Source organism: Prionailurus viverrinus, chromosome B2 (genome assembly GCF_022837055.1).
Source record: "Prionailurus viverrinus isolate Anna chromosome B2, UM_Priviv_1.0, whole genome shotgun sequence".
NCBI classification, from domain to species: Eukaryota; Metazoa; Chordata; class Mammalia; order Carnivora; family Felidae; genus Prionailurus; species Prionailurus viverrinus.
The window spans coordinates 139370095-139384738 of record NC_062565.1 but is presented as its reverse complement, the minus strand read 5'-3'; the positions used below and the strand labels follow the sequence as shown (position 1 = coordinate 139384738).

The window sequence follows — 14644 nt, the reverse complement described above, 5'->3', positions numbered from 1 at the left end:
GGATAGGCATGCATCCAGAGAAATGAGAAATGGGGACCTTTTGATAGGCATACTAAAAAAACTGAAAATAGATGGGACTCTGTAGATTTCATTTAGGAAGATGCTTTGTAGAAATCAGTATCCACGATTCCTTGAAACCCACAAAAGGGCAGAAAACGAATTGACTTCATTCACTTTTTAAACTCAATAAGGTTGTAAGTTACAAAGTGACTTAAGAGCTTAACCATCATTAAAACTTTGTTACACATGTTTTTCCTCTCAGTTTAATTATTAAAAGCATTGGTAACCTAACCTATGCTTATATGCTTCTTCATTCATTTAACAAATTTTGTTGAGAGTCACTGTTCTAAATACTTGGGACATGAGTGAATAAAAAAGACAGTGATTTATTTCTTCATGGAGTCAAACTTGTAGTTGAGAGAAACTGCTAATAAATAGTCAACATAATAAGTAAATTATCTGCTGTGTCCGTAGAAGTGGAGCATGGTGGATGAGGGGAGATAAGAGTGCTGGAAGTTGGGCTGTGTTGTGAATAGAATAGCCAGGATAGGCCTGAGTGAGAGCTGAGGTTTGAGCAAAACCACAGAAACGTGGTGTGAGAGGCAGCCAGGTGTTCGGGGAAGGAGTCTTCCAAGCAAAGATCTCCTTGGCGCATAGGTGGCAGCGCATGGAAGTCAGTGTCCCTGGAGCAGGGTGAGCCAAGGTAAGAATAACAGGAAGTAAGGTTGGAGGGTAGTGGTGGCCGTGCCATGCAGGGCCCGAGGGCCAGTTAAGGACCTTGATGCTTTGGGTTACTTAGGGAGCCTTTGGGAGTTTTGAGCAGAGGAGTGATGTGATCAGTTTCCATCTTAAAAGGACCACTCGGGATACTGTGTGGGGGGAGACTCTGGGAGGCAGGGAGTAGGATAGAAGCAAAGAAAAGGGAGGGTTGCAGTGGTCTAGTGTGAGAGACGGTGGGGATGCAGGTCATGGCATAATTGAAAAATAGAATGGGTGGATTTTGAACTTGGCAGACCACCCAATAGGTGGATCAGATAGGCGGAAAAACGGAGAGGATGAATGTTTATCTTCAACTTCAAACAGCTTCAAACAGCTCCTGCAGATTATTTTAACATGAGGGTCCTCACATTTGATGCTTTTTCGAAGTACAATTCCTTTGGCTCCAAATGATGAGAAAAAAAATCTAAAGCAAACCAAAGAAGCAGTGAGTAAAAACAAACCCTGTAAACTGCGGCTTCTTGGTCGGTGGCAGAGGAAGAAGTCAAAGGTTAGACACTGAAAGGGGTTAAGTCAGTTTTAGAAACTCACACTTAATCTTGGTAGGATGAATCTCGCACAGTTGTTTACAAAACGTCACTTGATCTTTCGCTGCATGTACTCTATAAAATAATAGAAATGCTTGCAAGTGAGATCGTTGCATGAAAAGTTATCAGTGACTTCAAAAACAAGCCAGGTAAAGGTAGAAAGAAAAGTCGTCTTCTCTCCTGAAGATACAGTTATGGCAAGCTCTCTGGTTGACCATTTAACTGACTTCAAGACTTCTGAAGTTAGCGTTTGCATCTCTGCTTCAGTAGTCTAATTCAGGCACCTCCTCTGGAGGTCCCTCACAAGGTATGGGACTGCCCCTGACACCTTACATTCCCACGGCTGCTGCCCTTGTTGGGGCCTGGAGTAGCTCCTGCCCGAGTCATAGAGAGAGTGGGCTATTTTTCTTCCTTGTCTCTAATGTCCCCCTCCTCTTAAAAACCACTTCCAAATTAGTCTTCCCAAAGCGTGGTTCTGATGGTCTTGATTCACCTGCACAGGACCTTCCAGTGGCTCTTCATGGCTTATCAAATTAATTCTCCACTTGTTGGCATGGCATTTAAGGCCCTTGGGTTTACCTCAGGCTGCCATTCCAGTCTTGTTGCTGATTCCTCCTTTGTCAGCAGCCCAGTAAACTGCCCGCTGTCTCCCCAGAACTTTCCAGACTTTCCTGCTCTTGCGCCGTATTGATAAACTTTCTCTGCTTGTGGGAACTGTTTCTCCCACCCCATTCCACTTTCTCCCATTCAAATATGACTTCCCTTAGTAAAGCTTCCCTGGTCCTCTAAATCAGGTTAATCTTGCCCTCTTCTGAACTCTTTATGTTCCTAGTGCATTTTTTTTTTTTTTGGAGGGAAGAGGCACCTTTTTTCATAACACATATTTGAAATGAAATAAATATTTTTTTATTGGACCATAAACGGGCAAGTGGATGATTCTAACTTCATCCACGTTCTCTGCAGATTTGTTACTCTACAGGTATTTCCCCATGTGAATTAGAACGTCCCTACTTTACACGTCTCTAGCACTTTCACATGGCTTCGAGGAGGATGGTTTCATTAGACTTTCACATTCTGCATTTAACAAATGAGGAAGCCGAAGAGAAAGAAATAGAACTGTCACAGGTAGCCTTTGCAAGCTGAAGTTCACCTTTTATTAAGAATATCCTTTCCAGTTATCCCATGTGCTCCTTGTGATGAATCTGAGTCAGTCAGGCAGGCAGGCAGCTAATGCATTTTTGTGTGTGTGTCGACCATGTACGAGGTACTGTTGCAGATAAGGGAATGCTGCATTGAACTAGACCGTATCTTTTCCCCAGAGCATCTTAAGTTCTAAGTTGAGGAAGAGGCACAATAAACTTGTGATTCAGACAAATAGTCTTGAGTAACGATAAATACTATGAAGAAGCTAAAATGGGGTGATGTATTAGGGAGTGACTGGAGTCAAGTTGGGAGGGCATTGCTTTGCCTGTGACAATCAGGGAAGAGCCTGCTGATGTTTCAACTGACACCAAAATGGTGAGAAGGAAGCAGCCAACCAGAAGTCCACAGAGAGGGCCTCTCAGGCAGAAGGCACCTGTTCTCAAGGGATAGAAAGAAAGTTGATGGGACTGGACGGGGAGGTGGAAGGAGATGTAGCTGGGCGGGGGGTGTAGATAGGGAGTCCACATAGGCCTTCTCAGCCATAATGAAGACTGTGGCTATTTTTCTACTTGTGATGGGCAGTTCTTAGAGGATTCTCAACAGGGGAATATTGTGATCTGTTTTATGTTTGAGAAACACTCTAATTGTTTGGAAGGTGGCCTGGGATAGAGAGGGGGGTGGGTAATGGTGGGAGGAGGAAGTCAAAGGAATAGGACGGAGAGATAAAGTGTCCTCTGCAAGGTCACTTGGATGGCAGGGATTGGAGTGAGGAGCAGGTCCTCTGTCACCTCATGGCCCAAGGTCATGCAGGAGGCCGGAGGATGGGGGGTGGGGGTGGGGGGGTTGTGCTCTGCAAAGTCTTTGAGCTTTCAGAGAAATGCTTCCTGCTAGGATACGGTAGAAATACAAACAATACTTCCTAGGGTTTAGCAGCAATTGACTGATCTGTTTTTATTCATGTGGCCAATAAAAGAAAAGAAACCCTGTATACATTCTTTTTTTTCTCACTTGATTTTATTATGTTTAGTCCTAAGTAATTCCTGTATTTTCTTTCTTTTTGTTTTAAATATACTTTGACTAATGTTGCTTAAAATTTATAGGCTGACTCACGTCTTCCTAATTACAGGCTTTTGGTGGCTGTCTCAGACTATTTTTCCCTATGTCAAATTTGTGTTTTTAAACAATTCAAAGAAAAATATTGTAGAGCTGATGAGCATTTGAACTAAGCTTCTTTGATAAATAAAACTATGTAAGTATTGAATCACTGAATTCTACACCTGAAGCTAATATTACAATGTATGTTAACTAACTGGAATTTAAATAAAAATAATCTACAGAAAATGGGAAAAATTGTGCTGGCTTCGGCAGCACATATCATAAAATAGGAATGGCACAGAGAAGATTAGCATGGCCCCTGTGCAAGGATGATGCGCAAATTTGTGAAGAATATGAGAAAAAGCAGTATTGACTTTTTAATTTAGTTATATATAGTCTCTTCATTAAAACTTAGATTTTTAAAATGTCTTTAATTTTCTCATTTAAAAGTAAAATATTTAAAACCCAAATGTTCTGAAATGAGTGAACCACCATGCAATTATTAACTTCTAATAGATAACACAATAATTTTAAGATTATGAGAACATCTTGTGGGGGTGTTTGCAGTGCAGTCAATAACAGTCACCATAGATCCTGGGATTAAGGTAAATCCTTTGTAGCAATTCTGCAGAGAATTTCAGGGTGCTCCTCAGAAAGAGGCTGAACTGTTCTGGGCTGTTTTTCTTCTAGACCACTTTGTAATGGTATTAATTTGTTAGCAACTGTGGGTCACGTATAGATGTAAAACACAGAGATGCAAAAATAACTACAAAACGGCCTATTCTCAAGTCGCTCACCAAAAAAAAGATGAACAAGTCAATCGGTGGTTACGGTATGAGTTGACAAATAAACTGACATTCCGCCTGGTGTGACAGAAGTAAGCCCGGGAGCACCAGGCAGAGGTAGCCATCTTGCTCTGAGGCCACCGAAGGATGTGGAGCCAGTCCTTGAACTGATACTGAAGGATGGGCGCGTGTTCATCACACAGGGGTGGGGTGAAGAGGAGAGACTGTCGTTTCTTTCTACCTTCATTTGATTTGCTGTGAGAAGTTTTATGAGTATAGTACATGGATGGTTCATAGAAGGCACTGAGCTAAATGTTCTCTGTTTGACTTGTGGCTTTTGGTTCCTACAGAATGGTAGAAATACGGAAGCATGATGTAGCACCACAGTATCTATTTATAAAGTACATTTTCATGTTCCTTCCTCTGTCACAGCATTCCAGGTTCACGTTGATTCATATTTTGTTCATCTCTCTTCTGACAAAAACTCGTTCTGACCTGATACACATCGTTTTTTTTTCTCATTTTCTTTTCCCTTCTCTCTTGTTCTTCCTTTTTTCCCCTTGCTCACTCTTTTCTCCCTTTAAAAATCAATTTTGTAGTTGTTACATGGAGCAAGAGCAAAGACAGTGGATTGAAAGCATTTGAGTTGTGTGTGTTGGGAGTAGTACCTCAAAAAGGAATATACTTCCCCAAAGTTTCTGATGTTCAATGAACATGTCTTTCCTTGGTCCTCAAGGACCTTTCCTTGAGGTCCAAAAAAGTTTATGGAAAGTGCCACAGCAGTGATGTGTGCAGGCTTTTGCTTAAACAGCCCATTTGCTATAATCAAATTACAGTAGTATCCGCAAGGGCAACAGGAAAAGCTTGCACATGCTCTCTTTTCAGAAAAGGAGGCTGAGGGGCGCCTGGGTGGCGCAGTCGGTTGGGCGTCCGACTTCAGCCAGGTCACGATCTCGCGGTCTGTGAGTTCGAGCCCCGTGTCGGGCTCTGGGCTGATGGCTCAGAGCCTGGAGCCTGTTTCCGATTCTGTGTCTCCCTCTCTCTCTGCCCCTCCCCCGTTCATGCTCTGTCTCTCTCTGTCTCAAAAATAAATAAATGTTGGAAAAAAAAAAAAAAAAAAAAAAGGAGGCTGACTCCACCAAAGCCAAGTTTTACTAAAATAGCTCACAATAGGGGAACATGTCAGGACTGGGCCTGAATGGTATTTTTGTTAATATGTATTTTGTAGCTCATTCTAATGAGTAAACCAGTCTTGGCATTTATTCGACAGCTTGGGGGGTGGCGGTATGCACTCTCTCCTCTAGATAACTAAGGTTTTATTTAGTGAATTGCAAATCTTTGATCTTTTAGTTGTTAAATCGTCTCCGTGATTTAAGGCAACCGATTCCCCAACTCACTGACACATTCTTGAATGGAAAGTTTTATGTCTGTGCAAATACATTGCTAATAAGATGTACGTGGTGAGTTAATATCTCAACTGGCTATTTTAATGTCATGCTACTAAAAAGTGGATCTATCTATTGTTTGACAACGTATGTCTAGTATTCAGCAAATTGGGCACACGGTGGGTAAATACTGGCTGTTCCCATCAGAACACAGAGTTTAGAATCTGCAAAATGTCCCCAATATATTCTTGGGGACGTACTGGTTGGGAACAAAATCAACCATTCTGAATTTTGCAATGATTCTGAGATTTGGGGGAGAAAATCCTAGTTTGTTCTCTGGCTTCTCACTAGCAATTTTTTTTCCTACCACTTCTTTGGACTTTTGAATGCTTGAGATTGACATAGTGTCCCACAGGATGACATAATAAAACTGAACTATAAGATGCCTTTTCTGTCTCATCTGCCATTGGAGATACAGGGTGACCCATAGAGCACTGTTGTCTCTGTTGTCTAGATTTTTGGATTCTATTGACCAATAAAATTAAAAATGAAGGAACAACATATGGTTGCCAGATCTTTATTTAGCTATGTAGGACATTAAAAAAAAACTTAAAAAAGACAAAACTAATATCTACCATCACCATTTTCCAAAAAGGAAGGCATATATTTTACCATCAAAATGAATCAAGGATAAAATCTCAGAATAAATGGAGTCCTTTCCAACGCAGTGATTGGCGATGCTGCGTTGATGTTTTCTCCGTGGACAGATGAGCATTTTGCCAAAGAATGTTATTCACTCTTGCATTGTGTGTTAGGATCTGCTTTCAGAAGATCCTATATCATCAACCCACTTCTCATAGTCTAGGTACAGTTTTTGGTTTCTTTTTAATGAATGAAGAGCTTGCAAATGGATTCTTGTCTTTTTTGGTGAAAGTTTATTAAAGGTTTTAAATTATTAAAGAGCTAGTGAGTTAACGTGATTTCATCTATGTAGTTATGAGTGGTTGCTGGGCATGTACTAAAGAATGTGACTCTCCATGATATTGGAGGGCTTAAATATATGTACTTTGTCTACATCCATGGTCTTCACTCAGTATTTTGCTTCCTGTCTGGCGTCTGCTTTTGCTGAAACTTTTCTTTCTGTGAATTCTTTTTCTTAATTACCTTTGTCAAGACTTGTTGCTCAATCAGTGAGAATAGAGTGATAGATTACAATCTACTCTTTGCTCAAAATATCCTTCAATATTTCAAAGAATTCCCCAAAGAGGCTTTTTACATTTCTAGGGAGCATTGAAGATAGGGTAAATTGTGTCATGGAGATCTTTCAGATCCTAAAACAGAGAATTCAGAGTTCTACAAATCGGTTTTGGAAAATGGCATCATAGTTCTTGGTTCTTGTCACATGGATATAAATATCATACATTTTTCTTTCGATTCTTTTTTTAAACTAGTTTAGTTTTTTTTAATATCTTCTTTAAGAAGACATTACAGCATACAACTGAACCCCCAGCATGTTAGTTAAACATGGGCTGTAGATCCATAAGTAGTAGGATGGAATTTAAATTTAAATTTAATTTTGGGGCGCCTGGGTGGCTCAGTTGGTTAAGCATCCGACTTCGGCTCAGGTCATGATCTCACAGTTCATGAGTTCAAGCCCCATGTCAGGCTCTGTGCTGACAGCTCAGAGCCTGGAGCCTGCTTCAGATTCTGTATCTCCCTCTCTCTCTGCTCCTCCCTGCTCACACACTATCTCTCAAAAATAAATCAAGATTAAAAAAATTAAAAAAAATTTAATCTTAACCCCACTCCTTTTGGCAACTAATGGAAATACAGAATACAAACAGATGAATTATCTGTCAGTGTATTTTATCAAGTCTTTGTAACAGTTTCATAATGAACTTTGCTGTGATCTGTTAAAGAGTCTTCAAATTAAATAATGACGATGCTTAAAAATTGTAATTTTTCCCTTATAGCAAACTTAAACAGAACAAAAAGGGATTGTACTAATAATCCTCACATGAAGTCTGAGAATGAATGTCTTGTGCAAGGTCAACGCAGCTATTTCTTTATCACCGAGATATAAAGTTAAATGTGGTGTCTTCAGCTGTTTGAATAAAAAGGGGGGGTTATTTTAATTTTTTTTATTAAGATGAAATTTACTATCAGATTGGTTTCCATACAACACCCAGTGCTCATCCCAATAGGTGCCCTCCTCAGTACCCATCACCCACTTTCCCCTCCCTCCCACCCCCCATCAACCTTCAGTTTATTCTCAGTTTTTAAGAGTCTCCTATGGTTTGGCTCCCTCCCTCTCTAACCTCTTTTTTTTTTTTTCTTCCCTCCCCATTGTCTTCTGGTAAGTTTCTCAGGATCCACATAAGAGTGAACACATATGGTATCTGTCTTTCTCTGTATGACTTATTTCACTTAGCATCACACTCTCCAGTTCCATCCACGTTGCTGCAAAAGGCCATATTTCATTCTTTCTCATTGCCAAGTAGTATTCCATTGTGTGTATAAACCACAATTCCTTTATCCATTCATCAGTTGATGGACATTTAGGCTCTTTCTGTAGTTTGGCTATTGTTGAAAGTGCTGCTATAAACATTGGGGTACAAGTGCCCCTATGCATCAGCACTCCTGTATCAGAAAGGGGGGTTTTAAATACAAGAACAAAAAAGCTTTTATTCTGAATCATAGTTGGTAAGACAAATGAAAAAAAAACAAAAAACAAAACCCAAAACGTGTGAATGGTTTTTTAAAATGATTTGTTACTAATAATTTGTTTTTGACACACTGGGGTACCTTCACTGAGAATGGAGAGTAGAGAATGCTGGTTGAATCATGATTTATTTTATTCACTTTTGTTTTTTTTTGTGAAACAGGCTACACAGCAGGCATCTTCATCTTCACCCAAACTGAGGGACACGTCACGTTCTTCCTCTTCCTTGGAAAATACAGAAAAGACACACAGCAGTTTGGCCTCCTCCTTATCTAGAGAAAGACAGTCCTGGATTGACATAGTTAATAGTTCTGCTGCTGCTGACGATGAGGGACAGTCTATAACACTTGCCGTGAATGTTCACTCACCTGCACCCTCAGAGGCAAACAGTCGCAAAGCCCTGGAAAACAGCTGTGCCACATCAGAAAGTGAATTTTTGAACTCTTTGTCTAGTGATGACACTTCTTCATTGAGTAGCAACCTGGACCATCTTACTGTCCCAGACAAGCCCACTGGATCAAAGATGGCAGACAGAGGTAAACCAAGATGTTGTTTACTCTTCTCTAGAGAGCGAATATTTGTGTATAGATGTGGAACTCGAAGGTTAATTCGTAAAAAGAACATTTAAAGGCATGAATGATAATTCAATAATTAAACAGTCAGATGGGGCTAAGCGCAGGGGTTACTTCTGAAAAGGAGTGTATGTGGAAGATTCCAGCTTCAAGGCCATTAATCACCCACTGTAAGTGTTACTGGCCAAATGCTTACAGGTATGAGACATGCGATTTCCCACCAATCTGAGAAAACCCTTGACTCCTTTTTGGTCCCATGTCCTATGCTCTGGAGCCTGTGGTGATTAGATCAGGATTTTGTAAATTGATACTTATAACATTGTCTTTGTGGCTCCAAACAAATGGAGAGCCATCACCTTCCCTGGACCATGACCATAGTCAAGGTCTGGGTCCTTGCTGGTTGGCTTCTGAAGGTGCTCGTGTGGTTGAAAGGAAGACAGACAACTTTCATGCACTTTGGAAGGCAGCACTAGAACTTTCAAACACAAAGGTGAGCACAGTTTATGCTTTTGAAATAAAATAATTTAAGTCTTAGCAAAGGAAAGAGTTAATGGAGTATAGAGATTAATAATGCAAACTTTCTTTTTTTAAAAAAAAATTTAATGGTTATTTTATTTTTGAGAGAGAGATACAGAATGCAAGCAGGGGAGGGGCAGTGAGGGAGGGAGACACAGAATCTGAAGCAGGTTCCGGGTTCTGAACGCTCAGCACAGAGCCCGACGTGGGCCTTGAACTCACAAACTGTGAGATCATGACCTGAGCCGAAGTCAGATGCTTAACTGACTGAGCCACCCAGGCGTCCCTATAATGTGAACTTCCTTAATACTCTGTGATAATTGGTCTTTATCTTTTGTTCAGACAAGCTTTTTTGTTTGTTTGTTTTGTTTTCAATCATGATGCATCTTTTTGGATAGTCTGTACCTTATTTATTTATTCAGGTATAAAACAAGCTTACCTGATCAAAAGATACTGAGCAATGAGAGAATGTTGTTTGGTTTGTATTTTTTTCAGTGTACTGGTGAGAAAAAGTTGACCAGTGAAATTCTCAGGATAACATTTCTAGAGTGGCCCGAAAACACAGATGGCTGCTCTCCCCTCTTCCCTAGCCTGATCAGGGAAAGTTTCTTTCAGTCCTCAAATCTCCAGATAATACCCATTAATTTAATGTTTGGTGTCAGGGTAATTTGAGCCAAGTATCACAACTGCAGGCCCAGTTGTGTGTGTATGTGTGTATGTGTACACAGTATTTTGAAATACACAAATTGGAACGCTCAGGCTGGGGACTCCACTTGCCCAGTCACCACGGTTGTCACCACTGCATGTGGCCTTATCCAAATACTTCACGCAGTTGAGTTACCTGCCTGGCTACTCATGGCATTTTTTGCTTAATACCCCTAATTTTAGGCCTGTGATCTACTTTACATTTGAAAAAGTGGAGTGAATGAAGTAATTGGTGAAATTACTCCTATGTCTTACTCCTATGAAATTACGCCTGTGTCTATAGGCGAAGGAAGTGGGACAAGGAAGAGAATGGAAACAACAATGAGGAGTATAGGGGGAGTCACAAGTGACCTCTGAAGAATGGAAAACAGTAGACACAGCTGGCCTCTGGTTTCAGAGGTGCTGTTGTGTAGAAGAAATGTTGGGCGTAATCTCTGTCTCCTTGGAAGTAAAAACCGATGCAGATTGTGTGGCTAGTGGCGCAAGTAAAAAGGAGGTAGTTTGAAATGCAGCGTAAGAAACTTCTTTTTAATTGGGGCAGCTGGGTGACTCAGTTGGTTGAGAGTCTTGATTTTAGTTCAGATCATGATCCAGAGTCATGGGATCAAGCCCGCGTGGGGCTCTGTGCAGAGTGTGGAGCCTGCTTAAGATTCTCTCGCTCTCTGCTCCTCTTCCTCCCCAGCCCCAACCCAGCTTGCATGCACGTGTGCCCCCCTCTCTAAAAAAAAATAAAAAAATAAGCTTCCTTTTTATGTTGAAAACAGTTCAAAATTGAATGGGTTTCTTGGAAAGTAGTGCATTCCTTGTCATTGGAGGTTTTTCCTCATTCTGAGACAACCATTTTCATTGGGTTTTAATTGCATATCACCTATTGATCACAATTTTTCTTCTTACAAAGATACGCCGAAGAGAGGATTTAAGTATCTTGAACTGGATGGCCTCTAACTTGATACTTGGAAGAGGCTTCCAGATACAAGGCTGCTTGAACTAAAGAAAATCATGCAAAGTAGCACATCTATTATTTTCTAGGTGAAAACCCTTACTTTACTCATGGGGCCATGCGTAGAACTAAAACCTGTCATGTATGCACACGTGCACGCGTGCTCTCTCTGTCTCTCTTACACACACACTCACACACACACACACACACACACGCACACGCACACACGCACACACACACACACACACCATCCCCAAATGAGGATGGCTTTAAAAGCAAAATAGAGAATAAAATTCCATTTGCATTCTTTGCTAAGAGATGACCCTGCGGATTAAGTTTTTCTTTAGGACAAATAACCTGTGAGTCATGAGAAGATGCACGCAGCTCTTGTCCATGTCATTCTGGGAGTGCAGGGGCTGCAGAGCTGGCTGGGGACCAATGTCTCTTTTAGTCTAAGGAAGAAGAAACCTGGTATTTTTAAATTTTGAGTTAAGTGCAGATTGACTGACAAAATCTCTGTGCTTCCTCAGACTGCTTGACATGAAGGTATTCCTCTCAGTAGAAAGGAGGAGAAAATAAAAGTATTTTTCCCTCACCGATGTGTTGGCAGTTGCCATATGTTACAAAATTTTTGCTGATGATCTTCCCCTGCTGCTGGGGATTTGGTTAAATTCCCAGAAGAGTTAAACCACATAAAGTCATTGCTATGGAAACAGAGACCAGGTCTTTTTTTGCGTTTGTGATGATTTGCTGTTGAGTAATCAGTCTGCATATTATGCTTTTTTTTTTTTTTAACGTGTGTGTTGGAGAATAAGGTAGCTTTTCACTTCTGTGGCTTCTAAAAATTATTCTTTTTAGCTGCCAATTAAAAAAGGAAAAGCCCTGAAGTTCCTGTGTCTGAAATATTGTTCAGGGTGTTTTTATGACAGGGATTGGAATGTCAACACAGTCCAAAACAGGAGTTAGGATTTTAGATTAAGTCGCAGTCTCAAGATGTATTTGCTGGAGAATGAGGCTTGTATCCTAGAAAAGATTCTTCTAGGTTACTGCGTCCTGAAACAAGCTGACAGCGTGCATTACAGCCTTCTTTAATTTTGACAATGAGAGAAATATTTTGCAGTTAGGCAATTACAATTGTGGTTGCTAGAATTTTATACTGAATTTAAGTGGCTTTTTAGACATCTCTTCCCTGTGGTGTGAGCTAATAAAAAAATGCAGGGTGTTAATTGCATCCTACTGCCTTTCTGCTTTGGGAGTTCCAGAGTTCCAGAGCTATCCAGATTCCTCACAGAGTCTTTCCACAAAGCACAGTGGGAAAAGAGGTGATGGGGTCAGTGGAATAGTCCTCTCAGCTTGGTTTTACACTGTATCGTTTCCTTCTTTTGTGAGAGGTTACTTGGCCTGGTACTTATGCCTCTGTGATAATGACTCACATGTATGTCTCTATTTACTTTATGCTGACAATGTGGAGATGATTTTATGTATGCTTACATAAAGGGTATGGAGTGACCACACCCTGGATGCTGAAAAGCTGAATAACCACTAATAAGACTAACGCTCAATTTATGTAAATAAATGGTCAAGTAAAAGGCCAGTCAGAATCAATCTGGGCATCATGTTGACTTAAAAGAATTTTTAGTGAAGAGACAGGCATACTAGAGCATGCATGACATTTCAAGAATGGGACATAAATGAACCAGATTTTAAGAGTTAGTAAACATTACCAAAATTTTTACACAATCTGAGTGCAGACAGGATGGATGCTACATTATTTTAGTTAGCTACTTCAGATGTTGCTGTAGAAATGATGTGGCATGTCTCTTTAGGAAGCAAGAGGATAATTAAAAAAACGTTGGATACTGAAGTCCATTCAATTTAGCCTTATTTTTTTGACTACCTAACATGTACTCATGACCGTGTCCTACCAGGAAGACACAGACAAAGAAGATAAAACTTCTGGCCTAAAAATTTTAACATCTGATGGGGAGAGTGGGAGGAATAAGACTTATTTAACAAAAGAAAGCAAAGTAAGTGCCACAGAGAGATAGAAGGTACCTGAGGGATTTAAAGGAGAGCAGGCGTTCGAAACAGAGAAGGTCACATCTAAGTAATCTGTGATCCAGGTGGGAGGGTCTGTACACAGAGAGGGGGGCCGTAAGAAAGAGGGATGGAAAAGAAATTTGGATGATGTTGAATGCTGGGCTGGTCGTTAATTTATTTCAGTAGATCGTGGATGATTGTTTCTGGTCAGCGTACTCATATAATGAAAACAATACCTTAGAAAAATTATGTCTACTTTAGAATGTGGGGTAGACACATATAAGGGGACACAGGAAATTGGAAGAGTGGGGAAACTTCTAGAGTAGCTGGGGTGGCAGTGGAAATGGGAAGCAAAGGAGAAACTAAAGGGTTTCTATAGTATGCCTGTCAAGGTGAAGAGCGCTTGCTCTTTGTATCTCTATTACTTAATTCGGTCCCTGGATTTCCCAGGGATCCCATTTTTTGAACTATAATTTGAGAAGTGATCCCAAAATAGGGATAAATATTTATGATAGGATAAATCATGAATCTATGTCTCTCTCTCTCTAGGCTTATTTCTGCAGCTCTCTAGTCTTTTACTGATGTTTTATCTTCTGCTTTGATGGTAGAGGAGTTAGATTCTCCCTTTATAGCATGCTTTATTATTCAGTAGAACATTACTCTCCTTTGCATGATCTTCCAGGTAAATTTTTGGATTTAATTTTCAAGTTTAATTTAAAAAATCACATTTGGATTTTGATTAAAATTTTCTTGGGGGCGCCTGGGTGGCGCAGTCGGTTAAGCATCCGACTTCAGCCAGGTCACGATCTTGCGGTCCGTGAGTTCGAGCCCCGCGTCGGGCTCTGGGCTGATGGCTCAGAGCCTGGAGCCTGTTTCTGATTCTGTGTCTCCCTCTCTCTCTGCCCCTCCCCCGTTCCTGTTCTGTCTCTCTCTGTCCCAAAAATAAATAAAAAACGTTTGAAAAAAAAATTAAAAAAAAAATTTTTTTTCTTGGCCTTTTTAGATTAATTTGCTACCTTTAAATCATCGAGGCATTTCATCTATGAACATGGTATATTTCTCCATTCAGGTCATTTTATGATTTTAAGTACAGTGTTTTTCTTATAAGTCTAGCATATATCTTACTGAGTTTGTTCTTAGACCTTTTATAATTTTTCTTGCATTTGTGAATGGAGTCCTTTTATTCCATTTTTAAAATAATTATTATTGCTGTTGTGGAAATAGAAGGTTTTTAATTACATGTTTGTCTTACACTAGTCTCCCTACCTTACAGTTGGAAGTTGTTTTGTTTCTAGATAAATTATCCTATCTTTATGTGATGACCACTTTAGCTGGTCCTCTCTAATAGTTATGCTTCATTTCTTTTTGTTACTTGTGTGATCGGAATTTTCCTGAAGTTTATTTGCTCTATTACTTTAAAAAAGTCTTTGGCATTAT

At 40.2% G+C, this 14644-nt stretch overlaps 2 protein-coding genes and 1 non-coding gene across 5 annotated transcripts in view; 2 read left to right on the top strand and 1 right to left on the bottom strand.

The window, feature by feature from the left end:
- OPRM1 (opioid receptor mu 1) overlaps window positions 1-14644 on the bottom strand; it is a 168367-nt gene that overhangs the window by 35884 nt on the left and 117839 nt on the right. The window lies entirely within an intron of this gene.
- The window catches only part of IPCEF1 (interaction protein for cytohesin exchange factors 1), a 181890-nt gene that overhangs the window by 142137 nt on the left and 25109 nt on the right, over window positions 1-14644 (top strand). For all 3 annotated transcript variants that reach the window (XM_047858607.1, XM_047858608.1, XM_047858609.1), the window contains one exon: window positions 8598-8970. In XM_047858607.1, the coding sequence (XP_047714563.1) occupies window positions 8598-8970 (373 nt within the window). The remainder of the gene's footprint in view (window positions 1-8597; window positions 8971-14644) is intronic.
- LOC125166877 (U6 spliceosomal RNA) lies at window positions 3800-3906 on the top strand. Its single transcript, XR_007152586.1, has one exon. It is a non-coding gene; the product is annotated as a U6 spliceosomal RNA (small nuclear RNA).